At 39.9% G+C, this 22,535-nt stretch overlaps 1 protein-coding gene across 10 annotated transcripts in view; it reads right to left on the reverse strand.

Annotated features, from left to right (window-relative positions):
- The window catches only part of DCAF1 (DDB1 and CUL4 associated factor 1), a 93,422-nt gene that overhangs the window by 52,742 nt on the left and 18,145 nt on the right, over nucleotides 1-22,535 (reverse strand). For all 10 annotated transcript variants that reach the window (XM_027120942.1, XM_027120939.1, XM_027120934.1 and 7 more), the window contains 2 exons: nucleotides 21,998-22,071; nucleotides 19,804-19,917 (listed from right to left, as the gene is read on the reverse strand). In XM_027120942.1, coding sequence (XP_026976743.1) covers nucleotides 19,804-19,917; nucleotides 21,998-22,071 — 188 coding nt within the window. The remainder of the gene's footprint in view (nucleotides 1-19,803; nucleotides 19,918-21,997; nucleotides 22,072-22,535) is intronic.

Genomic DNA, 22,535 nt, shown 5'->3' on the forward strand with positions numbered 1-22,535 from the left:
CCTTAGGGAATCCCAGTTTTACATGGAGGTCAGGGTCCCCATTCTAAACTCCTCACCCAAGATTTTGTCCCTGTCCTCAATTACCACTTTACTTTTATAGTTCCATATTTCTGGCACCTAGGGATTTCTCTAAGAGTTTATTATAGTTTACCCAAAATTTGTATTTCTGTGCAATGGGAGAGTTTGTAAGTTATCCTGGTTAGTCATCTTGATAGATCTGGGTCTTGTCCCTTCTGTATTAAAACCATTTGTTTTCTCTCTGATTCTGAAATACCATAGACTCATGGTTTTCTTCCTACCTCATGGGATGCTGTGAGAGTTAAATGATACGATGCAAATCAAATGCTTAGCACAGGCCTGGCACTCAATAAACAGTAGCCATCTACCTAACTGATCACATGGACATTTTCATCATAAAACACCTATTAACATTTTAGGGGAATCTTAATGTTCCAGAGTATAAAATCTTGAAAACGCTGGCTTGAAGGTTACACTTTCTGAGATTTCATTCTCTCCGATTTTATCCCTCTGACCTCCAATAATCTGAGACAACCTCAAAGAAAAAAAATGTTAAAACAGTACTCTTAAAGAATTAAGTCCCTAAAGGTCCTGTTCTCACTGGATTAAGAGCATACACTGATAAACGTAAACAGTATGAGAAACCTGGTACGTAAATATAAAAGTACTCCATTCTATAACACACTTAATATAATGAAAAAGCTATACAGCCAAATAATTTTAAATAAAAGTAAAATTTAAAAGAATGATTAAGATGGCAGAGGAGTAGGATATGGAGCTCATCTTCTCCCACAAATACATCAAAAATACATCTACATGTGGAACAGTTCTCACAGAACACCTACTGGATGATGGCAGAAGACCTCAGACTTCAAAAAGGACTAGAAAATCTCCATGTAACTGGGTAGGACAAAAGAAAAAAAAAGCGCGAAAGGAAATGGGACAGGACCTACATACCTGGGAGAGAAATGTGAAAAAGGAAAGGTTTCCACACACTGGGAAGTCCCCTCACTGGCAGAGAGAACAGCCGGAATGGAGGGGGAGCTCCGGAGCCTCAGGGGAGAGCGCAGCGACTAGTTTGCAGAGGGCAAAGAGGAGAGACACCTGCACAGACAGTCAGTGGTGCCACCTGGCACTCCCCAGCCCAAGATGCTCACTCTTCCACTGAGGGGGTCAGGGGCTGAGTGCTGAGGCTTGTGCTTTGAAGGTGAGAACCGGGAAGAGGACTGGGGCTGGGTGCATGGTGACAGCCTGAGGGGGCTACGGTGTGGTGTGCTATAACCGAGGGACTACGGGAGGAAGCCTGGGCCCCCCAGAGGGGCAAGGCACCATTGCTGGGGGGCCCACGAGGAGATGGGTGGGCCTGCCACAGGAGCTTCTTTCTCCACGCCCTCTCTCAGGCGGCAGGACACCACCTACACAAGCTCCAGGGGTGGGCAATAGCTGCCGCTGCCATCTTGGACTCCAGAGTCAGGCATGGATAGTTGGCCAATGGTCCCAAAACCTGGCACCAACCAATGCCCCCGCTTCCCAGGGAGCACACGCAGCACACTGGCACCAAGGGTCCCATGAGCGGGCTGCACGCCTGCATACCCCCTAACAAGGGGCTAATTGACCAGCACATGCTGAGGAAAGAAACAGCAAGCACCCAAACCAAAAACAGCCCTCTGACCAAAAAAATATTAAACCCACACAAGCTATGCAGGGACGCTCCCATACATAAAAAGCCCTCCAAGACTACTATAGGTATTTGTATCTCTTAAACTCACAAAGAGAAATATAAGCAAAATGAAGAAGCTGAGGAACCACTCCCAATTAAAAGAGCAAGAGAATTCCCCTGAAGGAACAAACAATGAAACAGACCTCTTCAGTCTAACAGACACCGAGTTCAAAAAGGAGGTAATGAAAATACTGAAGGAACTAAGAAAGGTTTTCGACAGAAATGCAGATTACTGTAAAAAGGAACTAGAAACTATAAGGAGGAGACAAAAAAATTAAAATCTTCATTTGCTGAGGAGATATCTAAGCTAAATGCAACAAATAGCAAAATAAATAATGCAGAAGAAAGAATAAGTAATCTGCAAGACAGAATAATAGAAATTACCCAGAGGCTTTCGGAAAGATGGCGGAAGAGTAAGACGCGGAGATCACCTTCCTCCCCACAGATACACCAGAAATAAATCTACAAATGGAACAACTGCTACAGAACACCTACTGAACGCTGGCAGAAGACCTCAGACCTCCCAAAAGGCAAGAAACCCCCCACGAACCTGGGTAGGGCAAAAGAAAAAAGAATAAACAGAGACAAAAGAATAGGGACGGGACCTGCACCACTGGGAGGGAGCTGTGAAGGAGGAAAGGTTTCCACCCAGTAGGAAGCCCCTTCGCGGGCAGAGACTGCGGGTGGCGGAGGGGAAAGCTTCGGGACCGCGGAGGACAGCGCAGCCACAGGGGTGCGGAGGGCAAAGCGGAGAGATTCCCGAACAGAGGATCAGGGCTGGCCGGCACTCACCAGCCCGAGAGGCTTGTCTGCTCACCCGCCGGGGCGGGCGGGGCTGGGAGTTGAGGCTCGGGCTTCGGTCGGAGCACGGGAAAGGACTGGGGTTGGTGGCGTGAACACAGCCTGCAGGGGGTTAGTGCGCCACGGCTATCCAGGAGGGAGTCCGGGGAAAAGTCTGGACCTGCTGAAGAGGCAAGAGACTTTTTCTTCCCTCTTTGTTTCCTGTTGCGCGAGGAAAGGGGATTAAGAGCGCTGCTTAAAGGAGCTCCAGAGACGGGCGCGAGCCGCGGCTAAAAGCGCCAACCCCAGAGACGGGCATGGGACGCTAAGGCTGCTGCTGCTGCCGCCACCAAGAAGCCTGTGTGCGAGCACAGGTCACTGTCCACACCCCACTTCCGGGGAGCCTGTCCAGCCCACCACTGCCAGGGTCCCGGGATCCAGGGTCAACTCCTCCAGGAGAATGCACGGCACGCCTCGGGCTGGTGCGGCGTCACGCTGGCCTCTGCCGCTGCAGGCTCACCCCGCACTCCGTGCCCTTCCCTCCCCCCCGGCCTGAGTGAGCCAGAGCCCCCGAATCAGCGGCTCCTTTAACCCCGTCCTGTCTGAGCGAAGAACAGACGCCCTCCGGCAACCTACACGAAGAGGCGGGGCCAAATCCAAAGCTGAGCCCCTGGGAGCTGTGAGAACAAAGAAGAGAACGGGAAATCTCTCCCAGCAGCCTCAGAAGCAGCAGATTAAAGCTCCACAATCAACTTGATGTACCCTGCAGCTGTGGAATACGTGAATAGACAACAAAACATCCCAAATTGAGGAGGTGGACTCTGAGAGCAAGATTTATGATTTTTTCCCCTTTTTCTCTTTCTGTGAGTGCGTATGTGTATGCTTCTGTATGAGATTTTTGTCTGTATAGCTTTGCTTCCACCATTTGTCCTAGGGTTCTATCCGTCCTTTTTGTTTTTTTAATTTTTTTCTTTTTTTCCTCTTAATTATTTTTTTATTTTAATAACTTTATTATATTTTCTTACTTTATTTTATTTTACTTTATCTCCTTTCTTTTTTTCCTTCCTTCTCTCCCTCCTTCCTTCCTTCCTCCCTCCTTTCTTCCTTTCCTTCTTTCTTTCTTTCTACTTCTACTACTTCTTTCTTTCTACTTTTTCTCCCTTTTATTCTGAGCCATGTGGATGAAAGGCTTTGGTGCAGCAGCCAGGAGTCAGTGCTGTGCCTCTGAGGAGGGAGAGCCAACTTCAGGACACTGGTCCACAAGAGACCTTCCAGCTCCACATACTATCAAACGGCGAAAATCTCCCAGAGATCTCCATCTCAACACCAGCACCCAGCTTCACTCAACGACCAGCAAACTACAGTGCTGAAAATCCTATGCCAAACAACTAGCAAGACAGGAACACAACCCCACCCATTAGCAGAGAGGCTGCCTAAAATCATAATAAGTCCACAGACACCCCAAAACACACCACCAGACGTGGACGTGTCCACCAGAAAGACAAGATCCAGCCTCATCCACCAGAACACAGGCACTAGTCCCCTCCACCAGGAAGTCTACACAACCCACTGAACCAACCTTAGCCACTGGGGACAGACACCAAAAGCAACGGGAACTACGAACCTGCAGCCTGCAAAACAGAGACTCCAACACAGTAAGATAAGCAAAATGGGAAGACAGAAAAACACACAGCAGATGAAGGAGCAAGATAAAAACCCACCAGACCTAACAAATGAAGAGGAAATAGGCAGTCTACCTGAAAAAGAATTCAGAATAATGATAGTAAAGATGATCCAAAATCTTGGAAATAGAATAGACAAAATGCAAGAAACATTTAACAAGGACCTAGAAGAACTAAAGATGAAACAAGCAATGATGAACAACACAATAAATGAAATTTAAAATACTCTAGATGGGATCAATAGCAGAATAACTGAGGCAGAGGAATGGATAAGTGACCTGGAATTAAAATAGTGGAAATAACTACGGCAGAGCAGAATAAAGAAAAAAGAATGAAAAGAACTGAGTACAGTCTCAGAGACCTCTGGGACAACATCAAACGCACCAACATTCGAATTATAGAGGTTCCAGAAGAAGAAGAGAAAAAGAAAAGGACTGAGAAAATATTTGAAGAGATTATAGTTGAAAACTTCCCTAATAAGGGAAAGGAAATAGTTTATCAAGTCCAGGAAGCACAGGGAGTCCAATACAGGATAAATCCAAGGAAAAATACGCCAAGACACATATTAATCACACTGTCAAAAATTAAATACAAAGAAAACATATTAAAAGCAGCAAGGGAAAAACAACAAATAACACACAAGGGAATCCCCATAAGGTTAACAGCTGATCTTTCAGCAGAAACTCTGCAAGCCAAAAGGGACTGGCAGGACATATTTAAAGTGATGATGGAGAAAAACCTGCAGCCAAGATTACTCTACCCAGCAAGGATCTCATTCAGATTTAATGGAGAAATTAAAACCTTTACAGACAAGCGAAAGCTGAGAGAGTTCAGCACCACCAAACCAGCTTTACAACAAATGCTAAAGGAACTTCTCTAGGCAAGAAACACAAGAGAAGGAAAAGACCTACAATAACAAACCCAAGACAATTAAGAAAATGGGAATAGGAACATACATATCGATAATTACCTTAAATGTAAATGGACTAAATGCTCCCACCAAAAGACACAGACTGGCTGAATGGATACAAAAACAAGACCCATATATCTGCTGTCTACAAGAGACCCACTTCAGATCTAGAGACACATACAGACTGAAAGTAAGGGGATGGAAAAAGATACTCCATGCAAATGGAAACCAAAAGAAAGCTGGAGTAGCAATTCTCATATCAGACAAAATAGACTTTAAAATAAAGACTATTAGAAGAGACAAAGAAGGGCACTACATAATGATCAAGGGATTGATCCAAGAAGAAGATATAACCATTGTAAATATTTATGCACCCAACATAGGAGCACCTCAATACATAAGGCAAATACTAACAGCCATAAAAGGGGAAATCAACAGTAACACATTCATAGTAGGGGACTTTAACACCCCACTTTCACCAATGGACAGATCATCCAAAATGAAAATAAATAAGAAGACACACGCTTTAAATGATACATTAAACAAGATGGACTTAATTGATGTTTATAGGACATTCCATCCAAAAACAACAGAATACACATTTTTCTCAAGTGCTCATGGAACATTCTCCAGCATAGATCATATCTTGGGTCACAAATCAAGCCTTGGTAAATTTAAGAAAACTGAAATTCTATCAAGTATCTTTTCCGACCACAACGCTATGAGACTAGATATCAATTACAGGAAAAGATCTGTAAAAAATACAAACACATGGAGGCTAAACAATACACTACTTAATAACGAGTGATCACTGAAGAAGTCAAACAGGAAATTAAAAAATACCTAGAAACAAATGACAGTGGAGACACAATGACCCAAAATCTATGGGATGCAGCAAAAGCAGTTAGTTCTAAGAGGGAAGTTTATAGCAATACAATCCTACCTTACGAAACAGGAAACATCTCGAATAAACAAACTAACCTTGCACCTAAAGCAATTAGAGAAAGAAGAACAAAAAAAACCCAAAGTTAGCAGAAAGAAAGAAATCATAAAAATCAGATCAGAAATAAATGAAAACGAAATGAAGGAAACGATAGCAAAGATCAATAAAACTAAAAGCTGGTTCTTTGAGAAGATAAACAAAATTGATAAACCACTAGCCAGACTCATCAAAAAAAAAAGGGAGAAGACTCAAATCAATAGAATTAGAAATGAAAAAGGAGAAGTAACAACTGACACTGCAGAATACAAAAGATCATGAGATTACTACAAGCAACTCTATGCCAATAAGATGGACAACCTGGAAGAAATGGACAAATTCTTAGCAATGCACAACCTGCCAAGATTGAATCAGGAAGAAATAGAAAATATGAACAGACCAATCACAAGCACTGAAATTGAAACTGTGATTTAAAATCTTCCAACAAACAAAAGCCCAGGACCAGATGGCTTCACAGGTGAATTCTATCAAACATTTAGAGAAGAGCTAACACCTATCCTTCTCAAACTCTTCCAAAATATAGCAGAGGGAGGAACACTCCCAAACTCATTCTACAAGGCCACCATCACCCTGATACGAAAACCAGACAAGGATGTCAGAAAGAGAAAACTACAGGCCAGTATCACTGATGAACACAGATGCAAAAATCCTCAACAAAATACTAGCAAACAGAATCCAACAGCACATTAAAAGGATCATACACCATGATCAAGTGGGGTTTATTCCAGGAATGCAAGGAATCTTCAATATACGCAAATCAATGAACGTGATACACCATATTAACAAATTGAAGGAGAAAAACCATATGATCATCTCAATAGATGCAGAGAAAGCTTTTGACAAAATTCAACACCCATTTATGATAAAAACCCTCCAGAAAGTAGGCATAGAGGGAACTTTCCTCAACATAATAAAGGCCATATATGACAAACCCACAGCCAACATCATCCTCAATGGTGAAAAACTGAAAGCATTTCCACTAAGATCAGTAACAAGACAAGGCTGCCCACTCTCACCACTCTTATTCAACATAGTTTTGGAAGTTTTAGCCACAGCAATCAGAGAAGAAAAGGAAATAAAAGGAATCCAAATCGGAAAAGAAGAAGTAAAGCTGTCACTGTTTGCAGATGATGTGATACTATACATAGAGAATCCTAAAGATGCTACCAGAAAACCACTAGAGCTAATCAATGAATTCGGTAAAGTAACAAGATACAAAATTAATGCACAGAAATCTCTCGCATTCCTATACACTAATGATGAAAAATCTGAAAGTGAAATCAAGAAAACACTCCCATTTACCATTGCAACAAAAAGAATAAAATATCTAGGAATAAACCTACCTAAGGAGACAAAAGACCTATATGCAGAAAATTATAAGACACTGATGAAAGAAATTAAAGATGATACAAATAGATGGAGAGATATACCATGTTCTTGGATTGGAAGAATCAACATTGTGAAAATGACTCTACTACCCAAAGCAATCTACAGATTCAATGCAATCCCTATCAAACTACCACTGGTATTTTTCACAGAACTAGAACAAAAAATTTCACAATCTGTATGAAAACACAAAAGACCCGGAATAGCCAAAGCAATCTTGAGAATGAAAAACGGAGCTGGAGGAATCAGGCTCCCTGACTTCAGACTATATACTACAAAGCTACAGTAATCAAGACAGTATGGTACTGGCACAAAAACAGAAAGATAAATCAATGGAACAGGATAGAAAGCCCAGAGATAAACCCACGCACATATGGTCACCTTATCTTTGATAAAGGAGGCAGGAATGTACAGTGGAGAAAGGACAGCCTCTTCAATAAGTGGTGCTGGGAAAACTGGACAGGTACATGTAAAAGTATGAGATTAGATCACTCCCTAACACCATACACAAAAATAAGCTCAAAATGGATTAAAGACCTAAATGTAAGGCCAGAAACTATCAAACTCTTAGAGGAAAACATAGGCAGAACACTCTATGACATAAATCACAACAAGATCCTTTTTGACCCACCTCCTAGAGGAATGGAAATAAAAACAAAAATAAATGGGACCTAATGAAACTGCAAAGCTTTTGTACAGCAAAGGAAACCATAAACAAGACCAACAGACAACCCTCAGAATGGGAGAAAATATTTGCAAATGAAACAACTGACAAAGGATTAATCTCCAAAATTTACAAGCAGCTCATGCAGCTCAATAACAGAAAAACAAACAACCCAATCCAAAAGTGGGCAGAAGACCTAAACAGACATTTCTCCAAAGAAGATATACAGACTGCCAACAAACACATGAAAGAACGCTCAACATCATTAATCATTAGAGAAATGCAAATCAAAACTACAATGAGATATCATCTCACACCAGTCAGAATGGCCATCATCAAACAATCTAGAAACAATAAATGCTGGAGAGGGTGTGGAGAAAAGGGAACACTCTTGCACTGCTGGTGGGAATGTGAATTGGTACAGCCACTATGGAGAACAGTATGGAGGTTCCTTAAAAAACTACAAATGGAACTACTATATGACCCAGCAATCCCACTACTGGGCATATACCCTGAGAAAACCATAATTCAAAAAGAATCATGTACCAAAATGTTCATTGCAGCTCTATTTACAATAGCCCGGAGATGGAAACAACCTAAGTGCCCATCATCAGATGAATGGATACAGAAGATGTGGCACATATATACAATGGAACATTACTCAGCCATAAAAAGAAACGAAATTGAGCTATTTGTAATGAGGTGGATAGACCTAGAGTCTGTTATAAAGAGTGAATTAAGTCAGAAAGAGAAAGACAAATACCGTATGCTAACACATATATATGGAAATTAAAAAAAAAATGTCATGAAGAACCTAGGGGTAAGACAGGAATAAAGACACAGACCTACTAGAGAATGGACGTGAGGATATGGGGAGGGGGAAGGGTGAGTTGTGACAAAGCGAGAGAGAGGCATGGATATATATACACTACCAAATGTAAGGTAGATAGCTAGTGGGAAGCAGCCACATAGCACAGGAAGATCAGCTCGGTGCTTTGTGACCACCTGGATGGGTGGGATAGGGAGGGTGGGAGAGAGGGAGACGCAAGAGGGAAGAGATATGGGAACATATGTGTATGTATAACTGATTCACTCTGTTATAAAGCAGAAACTAACACACCATTGTAAAGCAATTATACCCCAATAAAGATGTTAAAAAAAAAAAAAAGAAATTACCCAAACAAAAGAGTAGACAGAAAACCAAATGAGGGATATCCCTGGTGGTCCAGCAGTTAAGACTCCATGCTCCCAACGCAGGGGGCCCGGGTTTGATCCTCAGTCAGGGAACTAGATCCCACATGCCACAACTAGGAGCTGCATGCCGCAACTAATATATCCTGCATGGCGCAACTAAAAATCCCATGTGCCGCAACTAAAAAAAAATATCCTGGATGCCGCAACTAACACCCGCATGCCACAACCAAAATGAAGATCCCGCACATGGCAACAAAGATCCCACTTGCCACAACTAAGACCCAGCGCATCCAAATTAATTAATTAATTAATTTTTAAAAAAGAAAGCAACATTAACAGACCTATGGGATAATATAAACCATGCCAAAATACACATAACAGGGATTCCAGAGGGAGAAAAAAGAGAAAAGGGGATTGAAAATGTATCTGAAGAAATTATGGCTGAAAACTTCCCAAATCTAAAGAAGGAAACAGATATCCACATATAGGAAGCACAGAGGGTCCCAATCAAGATGAACCCAGACAGACCTACACACCAAGATATATGATAATAAAAATGGCAAACGTCAAAGAGAGAATACTAAAGGCAGCAAGAGAAAAACAAAGAGTTAATTACAAGGGAAGGCCCAATAAGGCTATCAGCTGATTTCTCTAAAGAAATGCTGCAAGCCAGAAGGGAGTGACAAAATATATTCAAAGTCTTGAAAGGGAAAAATCTGCAACCTAGAATACTCTACCCAGCAAAATTATCATTTAGAATAGGAGGAAAAATAATTTCTCTGACAAGGAAAAAATAAAAGAATACAGCAATACTAAATCTATCCTAAAAGAAATATTGAAAGGTCTTCTCTAAAAGAAGCAGGAAGATACAGGGAGATAGCAATTGGAGAGTAAATCACTTAAATTAGCTAGTATACAAATCAAAAAGGAAAAAAAAACCACCACCTATTTGTGAAAGCGATCATAAATGCAAGGAACAGCAAAAGGATAAAGATGAAGATATAAAAAAAAGGACATCAAAATCATAAAATTTGGGGAAGGACTAAGAAAATGTAGATTTTTTGTTTTTAGAATGTTTTTGGGCCTATATGACTATCAGTCTAAAGCAAGCAGAACTAGGAAGGGGTTAACATACTTGAAAAACAGGGCAACCACAAATCAAAAACATACAATAGATTCACAAAAACCAAAAACAACACAAGCATAAAATAAAATCATCAACCCCCAAAAAGAAAAAGAAAAAGGAACAAACAAGGAATATAGAAACAGCTGAAAACAAGGTTTAAAATGGCAATAAATATATATGTATCAATATTACCTTAAATGTCAATGGACCAAATGCTCCAATCAAAAACAAAGAGTGGCAGACTGGATAAAAAAAACAAGAGTCTACAAGATTCAACCTACAAGAGATCCATCTTAGGGCAAAGGACACACATAGACTGAAAGTGAGGGAATGGAAAAAGGTATTTCATTTCATGCAAACAGAAATGACAAGAAAGCAGGAGCTACAATATTCCTAGCAGACAAAACAGACTTTAAAACAAAGGCCAAGGACTTCCCTGGTGGTCCAATGTGTAAGACTCTGTGCTCCCAATGCAGGGAGCCCAGGTTCGATCCCTGGTCGGGGAAATAGATACCACATGCATGCTGCAACTAAACAGTCCACATGCCGCAACTAAGAGTCCTCATGCCACAACTAAGAGTCCAGTCTGCATGTCACAACCAAGAAGTCCACGTGCTGCAACTAAGATCCCACGTGCTGCAACTAACACCCAGTGCCGCCAAAATAAATAAATATTTTAAAAATTAAAAAAAGGCCATAAGAAAGATAAAGGACACTATATAACAGTAAAAGGATCAATACAAGAAGATGATTTAACACTTCGTCAACATATGTGTGACTGATACAGGAGCAATCAAATACATAAAACAAATACTAACAGACATAACAGGAGGAATTGATGGGAATACAATAGGAGACTTTTAACACCCCACTCACATCAATGAAGAGATCTTCTAGACAGAAAATCAATAAGGCAACAGAGATCCTAAATGATACAACGCTTAGATTTAAATGATATTTTCAGGATATTACATAAAAAAAAAAAAACCAGAATACACATTCTTTTCAAGTGCACATGGAACACTCTCTCTAGGACTGACCACATACTAAGGCACAAAACTAACCTCAACAAATTTAATAAGAGTACAGAAATTATTTCAAGCATCTCCTCTGAACACAATGGCATGAAACTAGAAATCAACCATAGGAAAAGAAATGAGAAAAAAATGATTACATGGAGACTAAACAACATGCTACTACAAAGCCAATGGGTCAACAAGGAAATCAAAAAGGAAATTTAAAAAATACCTTGAGAAAAGCGACAACGAAAACACAATCATACAAAATCCATGGGATGCAGCAAAAGCAGTTCTTAGAGGGAAGTTCATAGTGACACGGGCCTTTTTCAAAAAACAAGAAAAGTCTCAAATAAACAACCTAACCTACCACTTCAAAGAATCAGAAAAAGGACAAACGAAACCCATAGTCAGCAGAAGGAAGAAAACAATAAAGATCAGGGTGGAAATAAATAAAACAGAGGTTTAAAAAACAAAAGAAAGGGAATTCCCTAGTGGTCCAGCGGTTAGGACTCCGCACTTTCACTGCCAAGGGCCCAGGTTCAATCGCTGGTCAGGGAACTAGGATCCCACAAACCACGCAGCGTGACCCCCCCCCCCCACCAAAAAAGAAACCGAGAACTGGTTCTTTGAAAGGGTAAACAAAGTTGACAAACCTCTGGCCAGGCTCACCAAGAAGAAAAGAGCGAGAACCCAAATAAAATAAGAAATGAAAAAGGAGAAATCTCAGCTGGTACCATAGAAATACAAAAAAAAACATAAAAGAGTACTGTGAACAATTATATGCCAACAAATTTGACAACCTACAAGAAACAGACAACTTTCTACAAACATACAGCCCACCAAAATTGAATCAAGAAGAAACAGATGATCCGAACAGACTGATCACTAGAAGTGAAGTAGAATCTGTAATTTTTAAAACTCCCTACAAACAAAAGTCCAGGACCAGGTGCCTTCACAGGCAAATTCTACCAAACATACAAAGAAGAACTTACACTGATTCTTCTAAAACTGTTCCAAAAGACTGAAGAGGAGGAAACACTCCCAAAGACATTCTATGAAGTCACCATCACCCTGATACCAAAATCAGACAAAGATACCACCAAAAAAGAAAATTACAGGCCAATATCTTTGATGAATATAGATGCAAAAATTCTCAGCAAAATATTAGCAAACTGAATCCAACACCACATAAAAAAGATCATACACCACAACCAAGTGGGATTCATCCCAAGTTCACAAGAATGGTTCAACATCTGCAAAGCAATCAATGTAATATACCACATAAACAAAAGAAAAGTCAAAAACCATGTGATTATCTCAATAGATGCAGAAAAAGCATTTGGCAAAATTCAACATCATCCATGATAAAAACTTTTACCGAAGTGAGTATAGAGGGAACATACCTCAACATAATAAAAGCCATTTATGACAAACCCAAAGCCAATAAAATACTCAGTGGTGAAAAGCTGAAAGCCTTCCCACTAAAACCTGGAACAAGACAAGGATGCCCACTCTTACCACTTCTATTCAACATAGTATTGGAAGTCCTAGCCACAGCAATCTGACAAGAAAAATAAAAGGTATTCAAATTGAAAGGGAAGAGGTAAAATTGTCACTAAATGCAGAAGACATGATACTATATATAGAAAACCCTAAGGATTCCACACTAAAACTACTAGATCCTATAAAGGAATTCAGAAAAGTAGCAAGATACAAGATTAACATTCAGAAATCAGTTGCATAAATTTCTTGACACTAATGATGAAATATCAGGGACTTCTCTGGTGGTCCAGTGCTTAAGAATCCACCGTCCAATGCAGGGGACACAGGTGCGATCCCTGGTCAGGGAACTAAGATCCCACATGCCGCGGGGCAACTAAGCCTGTGTGCTGTCAACTACTGAGCCTGCATGCCCTAGAGCCCGTGTACCACAACTACTAAGCCCGCACGGTCTGGAACCCATGTGCCACAAGTAGAGAGCTTGCTCACCACAACTACTGAGCCCATGCTCTCTAGAGTCCGTGCACCACAATGAAGAGCCCATGCGCCGCAATGAAAGATCCTGCATGCCACAATGAAGATCCGGAGTGCCACAACTAAGACCCGACACAGCTAAATAAATAAATATTTTTTAAAAACCAATGAAATATCAGAAAGAGAATGTATAAAAACAATACTTTTTAAAATCACACCAAAAAACATAAAATACCTAGGAATAAACCTGACCAAGGAAGTGAAAGACTTATATGCTAAGAACTATAAAACATTACTAAAAGAAAGTAAAGAGAATGCAAAGAAATGGAAAGATATCCCATGCTCTTGGATTGGAAGAATTAATATTATTAAAATGGCAATACTACCCAAAGCAATCCACAGATTTAATGCAATCCCTATCAAATTACCCATGACATTTTTTGCAGAACTAGAACAAATAATGCAAAAATTCATATGGAGCCATAAAAGACCCAGAATTGCCAAAGCAATCCTGAGGAAAAAATTCAAAGCAGGAGGCATAACTCTCCCAGGCTTCAGACAATACTACAAAGGTAATCAAAACAGTGTGGTATCAGTACAGAAACAGACATATGGATCAATGGAACAGAATAGAGAGCCCAAAAATAAACCTACACACCTACATTCAATTAATCATGGACAAAGGAAGCAAGACTATAAAATGGGAAAAAGACAGTCTCTTCAGCAAGTGGTACTGGGAAAGATGGACAGCCACATGTAAATCAGTGAAGTTGGGACACACACTCACACCATGCACAAAAATACTCAAAATGGCTTAAAGACTTGAACGTAAGACATAACACCATAAACTCCTAGAAGAAAGCACAGGCTAAACATTCTCTGACATAAATCGTACCAATGGTTTCTTAGGTCAGTCTCCCAAGGCAACAGAAATAAAAACAAAAATAAAATGGGACCTAATCAAACTTAAAAGCTTTTGCACAGCAAAGGAAATCATTTAAAAGAAACAAGGGACTTTCCTGGTGGTCCAGTGGCTAAGACTCCACACTCCCAATGCTGGGGGCCCACGTTCAATCCCTGGTCAGGAAACTAGATCCCACATGCTGCAACTAAGAGTTCACATGCCGCAACTAAAAGATCCCACATGTTGCAACTGAAGATCCTGTACACAGCAACAAGGATCCCACATGTGGCAAGGAAGATCCCACACGCGGCAACGAAGATCCCGCACATGGCAAATAAAAACCGAAACAGCAAAAAAAAAAAAAAAAAATTAAAAAAAAAAAAAAAAAACCTACAGAAGGGGAGAAAATATTTGAAATGATGAGACCAAAAATGCTTACTCTCCAAAATATACAAACAGCTCATACAACTCAACAACAAAAAAAAACAAACAACCCAATTGAAAAATCAAAAGAAGATCTTAATAGACATTTCTCCAAAGAAGACATGCAGATGGCCAGTAGGCACATGAAAAGATGCTCAACATCACTGATTACTAGAGAAATGTAAAACAAAACTAAAATGAGGTACCACCTCACACCAGTCAGAACTGCCATCATTAAAAGGTCTACAAATAACAGGGACTTCCCTGATGGCACAGTGGTTAAGAATCCGCCTGCCAATGCAGGGGACACGGGTTCAAGCCCTGGTCCGGGAAGATCCCACATGCCGTGGAGCAACTAAGCCCGTGCACCAACTACTGAGCCTGCGCTCTAGAGGCTGCATGCCACAACTACTGAAGCCCATGTGCCTAGAGCTCCACAACAAGAGAAGCCTGCGCACTGCAATGAAGAGAAGCCCCTGCTCGCCGCAACTACAGAAAGCCTGCGTGCAGTAATGAAGACTCAACACAGCCATTTATTTATTCATTTATCTTTTTTTTTTTTTTTTTTTTTTTTGCGTTACACGGGCCTCTCACTGTTCTGGCCTCTCCCGTTGCAGAGCACAGCCTCCGGACATGCAGGCTCAGCGGCCATGGCTCACAGGCCCAGCCGCTCCGCCACATTTGAGATCTTCCCAGACCGGGGCACGAACCCGTGTCCCCTGCATCGGCAGGCGGACTCTCAACCACTGCACCACCAGGGAAACCCTTTTTTTTTTTTCTAAAGTCTACAAATAACAAATGCTGGAGTGGGTGTGGAGAAAAGGGCACCCTCCTACAATGTTGGTGGGAATGCAAGTTGGTGCAGCCACTATACTGGAAAATAGTATGGAAGTTCCTCAGAAAAGTAAAAATACAGTTACCATATGATCCAGCAATCCCACTCCTGGGCATATACCCAGACAAAACTATAATTCAAAAAAACAGGGGTTTCCCTGGTGGCACAGTGGTTAAGAATCCGCCTGCCAATACAAGGGACACAGGTTTGAGCCCTGCTCCGGGACGATCCCACATGCCGTGGAGCAACTAAGCCCATGAGCCACAACTACTGCGCCTGCACTCTACAGCCTGCGACCCACAACCACTGAGCCCACGTGCCACAACTACCGAAGCCCACGCGCCTAGAGCCCGTGCTCTGCAGCAAGAGAAGCCACCACAATGAGAAGCCCACACACCGCAACAAAGGGTAGCCCCCACTCGTCGCAACTAGAGAAAGCCCACACGCAGCAACAAAGACCCAACACAGCCAAAAATAAATAAATAAAAAGATACAGGTACCCCTATGTTCATAGCAGCACTATTCACAATAGCCAAAACATGGAAACAACCTAAAGGTCCGTCGACAGATGAATGGATAAAAAAAAGATGTGGTACATATATATAATGAAATACGACCCAGCCATAAAACAGAACGAAATAATGGCATTTGCAGCAACATGGATACAACCTGAGATTATCATACTAAGTAAAATCAGACAGAGAAAGACAAATACCACGTGATATCACTTATATGTGGAATCTAAAATATGGCACAAATGAGCCTATCTACAAAACAGAAACAGACTCACAGACATAGAGAACAGACTTGTGGTTACCAAGGAGGATGGAGGGAGGCAGAGGGATGGACTAGGAGTTTGGGGTTAGTAGATGCAAACTATTACATTTAGAACAGACGAACAACAAGGTCCTACTGTATAACACAGGGAACTATATCCAGTCTCCTGGGATAAACCATAATGGAAAAGAATATTAAAAAAAAAAAAGAATGTATATATGTATACAAATGAGCCACCTTGCTGTACAGCAGAAATTAACACAGCATTGTAAATCAACTATACTTAAAAAAAAAAGAGCAGCAAGCATAAACAGAAAATAAAACAAAATAAAATTTAAAGCTATTTCAACATCTGTGAAAGTACAATCCAGCAACTTTTTTAAACAGCAGCTAGAATACAATCAATTTAGTAACTTACAACCAGCTCTTAAAAAGAAATGAAATAGAAACTATAAGGATGCACTGCACAAAGGGTAAACAATGTTCAAGAAAACTCTGATACATATAATGTATGGGTTGCAACGTAAAACAAAATGTACCCAGCTTTTGGAAAAAGTAAAATGTGTAACTATCGGTTCAGAAAGTTTGAGAAACACTGCTCTAAAGCAGTGAATCTTTTTTTTAAATAAATTTATTAATTTTATTTTATTTATTTTTGGCTACACTGGGTCTGCATTGTTGCACGTGGGTTTTTTCTAGTTGCGGCGAGTGGGGGCTACTCTTCGTTGCAGTGCGCAGGCCTCTCATTGCGGTGGCACCTCTTGTTGCAGAGCACAGGCTCTAGAGCCCAGGCTCAGTAGCTGTGGCACACGGGCTTAGCTGCTCCGTGGCATGTGGGATCTTCCCAGACCAGGGCTCTAAACCCATGTCCCCTGCACTGGCAGGCGAATTCTTAACCACTGTGCCACCAGGGAAGCCCTAAAGCAATGAGTCTTAACTGTAGCTTTGTGAAACACCAGTTGCCAATCTGTCTAAAAATAATGATTTTGTTTTCTTTTTCTTTTTTTTTTTTTTTTAGGGGGGGGGGCGGTCTGCACTGCGCAGAATGCAGAATCTAAGTTCCCTGACCAGGGATCGAACCTGTGCCCCCTGCAGTGGAAGTGTGGAGTCTTAACCACCGGACCGCCAGGGAAGTCCCCAAAAATTATGATTTCTGACTCATTAATTTACACACTATAATTAAATGTTTTTCAAGAAGTAAAACATTGATTCACACCAAAAAATGTGCATAGGATATTTCTGAAAGGTAAAGAACATCATATGATCCAGTGGTAAGGTCTCACAGGTTAAAGAGGTTTATAATCTACACTCTAGGACACTGGATTCAAGGCAATGTTATTTCCAACCTAATTATGATTATCTTTGAATAATTTATTTTTCTCGACCTAATAAAAATCAGTTATTAAGAAACAAAACTGTTCTAGGACTTGCCTGGTGGTGCGGTGGTTAACAATCTGCCTGTCAATGCAGGGAACATGGGTTCAAGCCCTGGTCAAGGAAGATCCCACATAATATATAAATCTTGCATATAACAAATACACTGCTGTAAGTGCTTCATTTTCACCATGCTTTTCAAAAGAACTCACATTAAAAAAAAAAAGAATTCACATTAAAACATTTTTGACAGGAGATAGATTTTTTTGGTCTCCCACAGTGGGAGCTAATTAGAGATTTTTAAATCTAGTCTACATAATACTGCAAACTATAGCAGTAATAACAATGTTATTCTCTAAAATACATTATGTGGTACAATTCTGTAATAAAATTTTCTTAAAAGTTAAGAAAATCTGTTTCCAGATCTTTCACTTGGCTTATGCATTTAACTATACTGAGACTTCCAGATTTTTTCAGATTAAATTTTTAGTGTCTTTAAAAGCAAAGAAAGCTATATAGCATACACAATTCACACTGCAAATTCTTAATGCTAAGAGACAAAATATCAACATTACTTCTAAAAACACAGCAACTAATTTTTGACAACTGAAATATACACAGTCACTAACAAATTACCATTCTCTGGTCTTCAAAGCACTTATCCTTACTTGAAATTATCAGTTTGTCTCTGTTCTTACAAATATATATATAAATATAAGCTCCTATCTTGCTGACAAAATATTCCCAGCACATAGCATAAAACACAGCCCAGCACAGCCTTCAAACATTAACTAAGTGAATATTAAATACTGTCAAGAATAGGACAGCCTTCCTCAGAACAGAATGTCCTCATCACTGGGGAAGACTATTCATCATTAAGAATAAGAGTCTTAATTATTAGAGAAATGCAAATCAAAATTACAATGAGGTAACCTCACATCAGTCAGAATCACCAACATTAAAAAATCTACAAAGAATAAATGCTGAAGAGGGTGTGGAGAAAAGGGAACCCTCCTACACCGTTGGTGGGAATGTAAATTGGTATAGCCACTATGGAGAACAGTATGGAGGTTCCTTAAAAAAAAACTAAAAATAGAACTACCATGTGACCCAGCAATCCCACTATGGGCATACACACAGAAAAAACCATAATTCAAAAAGATACATGCACCCCGATGTTCCCTGCAGCACTATTTACAACTGCCAGGACATGGAAGCAAGCTAAATGTCCACTGACAGAAGAATGGATAAAGAAGATATGATACATATATGCAATGGAATATTACTCAGCCATAAAAAGGAACGAAATGTCATTTGCAGTGACGTGGATGGACCTAGAGACTGTCATACAGAGTGAAGTCACAAAGAGAAAGACAAATATCGTATAGTATCACTTATATGTGGAATCTACAAAAATGGTATACAGATGAACTTATTAGCAAAGCAGAAATAGAGTCACAGATGTAGAAAACAAACTTATCGTTACCAAGGGGGAAGGGAGGGTGGGATGAATTGGGAGAATGGTAATGACATATATATGCTACTATATACAAAACAGATAACTAATGAGAACCTACTGTATAGCACAGGGAACTATACTCAGTGCTCTTGTGGTGACCTAAATGGGAAGGAAATCTAAAAAAGAGTGGATATACATATATGTATAACTGACTCACTCTGCTGTACAGCACCCTAACACAACATTGTAAAGCACCTACTTTCCAATAAAAAAAAAAAGGAATAAGAGTTTGAATAAGATCATAAATCGTTAAATCCACAAATCCATATCTAAAAACATGATCTTAAGATTTTAAAAAAGACTACAGCACCCAAGCAGCAAGTACTCACTAAAATAGTTATTTAAAAATTTTTCTTATTGTTTGTCTTAATTTCTTAAGATTCTATAATATAGATTACTACTATAATAAGAAAAAACTATAACAATTATTTTAACAAAGAAAAACAGATCAGCATTCAACTAAAAAATAAAATGTTGACTTTTCTTTTTAGTAAGTACCTTTTCTTGAAAGACGACAGCAGTTTCTAGCCCTGGCATGATGTCCAGTAGGAGTCTGCAAGCAGCAGTGTTTAAAGGGGGCTCTCGGCTTGTCATCACATATGCATTCACCAGCTGTAAAGAAAAGGAGTACATCTCATCTGAAATTCAACCCAATCAAATTAATAACGACTAATAAATCCTTAATACATTCCCATAGCTTGCCTAAAGGGTATTAAAGAAGACTATACCTAACATTAATTAAACCTGTAATTATTAGAAATAGTTATGATCCTGCTGAGCCATGATAATACCATATAATTTCTTCTGCCACTTTAAAGTCAAATCCCCCTAAAACAACTCAGCAACCATAGAAATTCAAGCTCAAGGGATATCACAAAGAAAACACTCCCATCCTCATATATACTTTTTCAGAAGGATAAAACAGGGCAAGATAAGCCTCCCCTCACCCCTCCCTGATTGACAACAGTTAATGAAAAAATTTGAGTTTTATATTTTATATATATAAATGTATCAATAAAACTTTCCTTTTGGCACTCATCAAATAAATACTGGATCTCTAAGTGGCACTGTGTTCTATTGCTGGGTATACAACAGTGAATAAGACACAGTCCCACCATCAAAGGGTTCATAATACAAAAGAGGTGACAGTTGGAAAAACAAATATCATAAGTACAGGATGCTACAGAAACCTGTAGGAAGCCATACAACTCTGCAAGGGAATCAGAGAAGGCTTTAGAGAGGAAGGGATTCCAAGCGAGAACATGAAGGACAAGCAGGAATACCTAAGGAGGAGTGGGAAAGAGAGGAGGGCCAAAGGTCAGGAACAGAAAATGAGAGAACAGAGGCCATGAGATTGGGTTTATAAACCAAAATAAAAAATTTAAAATTTATCTTGAGAGCAATGGGAAAGCACTAATGGATTTTAAGCAAGAGAATGCCATGATCATTTTTTGCATTTGATAAAGATTTTCGGGATATAAGTAAAGAATGGGTTGGGACAAGATAAGAAGAGAAACCAATTAAGAGGCTATTGCAGTATCGAGAGATGGTGGTAGCTAACCTAAGGTCTGACAACAAGGGCAGAAAGAAGCGGAGGGATTTGTGAAGGTTAAGGGGGAGGGCACAATAAGACCTGTAAGTTCACTGAATAAGAAAGCTTAGAGGAATAAAGGATAACTTCCAGCTGGCTAGGAAAGGACACCTTTACTGAGCTAGAGCATAAGAGAAACAGATTGTGGGGCAAACAATGAGACATGCAGAATTCAAGGTGCCTGGGGGAAATATCCATGTGGGAACGTCTAGAAGGCAGCTGCAAGTGATCTGAAGCAGAGAAGAGACACCAGTGATAAATAAAATTGGGAATTAATGTAATACAGATAAAAATAATAGCTAATAATTACTGAGCCCTCATGTGCCACGTTCTGAACTAAGTACTTTTCATGTTTAATTTCATTCAAGGATTACAAAAACATTTTAAGGTAAGAACTATCATCCCTATTTCATAGATTAGGGAAATAAAGCTTTGAGAAAATAAAGCTTGGAGAGGCTTAAGTTGCCTAAAGATCAAAATGTCAATGAAGAGTGGAGCTGCACTTAAACCCAAAACATGGACCCCAAAGCCCATGCTCTCAAGCATCATGCTATTCCACCTCCAAAATCAAACCTAACAGCCACAATTTATTAAATAATTACTATGTTCAGGAGCTGTGAGTAATACATACTTTTTTTTTTTTTTTTTACCCTCATTTACTCCTCAACAGACCAGAGTTAAATAAGGCACTTTCTCTCCCTCCACATGCCCAATGCACACACCCATAGTGTCAGTGCAGAGTCATACGGTACATATCACTCTTACTTTTCTATTCAAGAACGCAAGAGAACTCCTGTATTCCCAAACTCAAAATCATCTCACCCCAGAATGAGCACAGATGCCTTGGGAACCCTCACCAATATTCAACTGAACAAAGTACACACCAAAGAGAAAACACCTTGGCCACAACCAGGACTTTGGTAATAAAGAAGTCGATGATTAGTCTATTTCATTGAACCAATACCAAATTTAAAAAGCTACCCACTCTATTCCCAACTTTGTCAAGGCCTCAGGAAAAAACAGACTATTTACAAAAAAAAACAATAAAGGTACAGCATCTGCTGATGATAATCTCTAGAGAAAAGTAAGAAGCAAACCTACTGCATTCATGAAATCATCATTCTTGAAGAGTATTCTCAGCAAGTGGCCCAGCATACACTCTGGATCAGCTCGACCTACCAAAAGAAGAGGGGAGGAACAAACAAAGGAATGAGTAAGTCATCCCAGTCAAGCAACTCAAACCTCTGGAAAGGCACCTGGGTTGTTTTAAGTACTATTAAAAGGCCAGCAAAAATTAACAGAAACAAAGAAAAGATTCTTTTGATGAATCAGATTTCATAAGGAGCATTCTTTAAAATTAAAAATGACAATAAAAAATTTGAGACACTGCTCTCTAACATTCCCATCTCCCAGCATATTGCCTACACATCAATGCTGAATTAAATAAATGAGCACTAGACCCAGACCAGCATCACTAAGAGTATACAAGGGTCTACAAAAGAATCATAAAGGAGCCTAAAAGAATGAAAACCCATGACTTCCCAGACAAAGAAAGGAAGGAAGCACAACTTCTTTTGATGAGTGGCCTGGAGAAGATAGGCTCCAAGTCCAATCTCTCAACTATAATGCCAACAGCAGT

Source organism: Aethalodelphis obliquidens, unplaced genomic scaffold (genome assembly GCF_003676395.1).
Source record: "Aethalodelphis obliquidens isolate GAN/ISIS:26980383/991018 unplaced genomic scaffold, ASM367639v1 scaffold22, whole genome shotgun sequence".
Classification (NCBI taxonomy): Eukaryota; Metazoa; Chordata; class Mammalia; order Artiodactyla; family Delphinidae; genus Aethalodelphis; species Aethalodelphis obliquidens.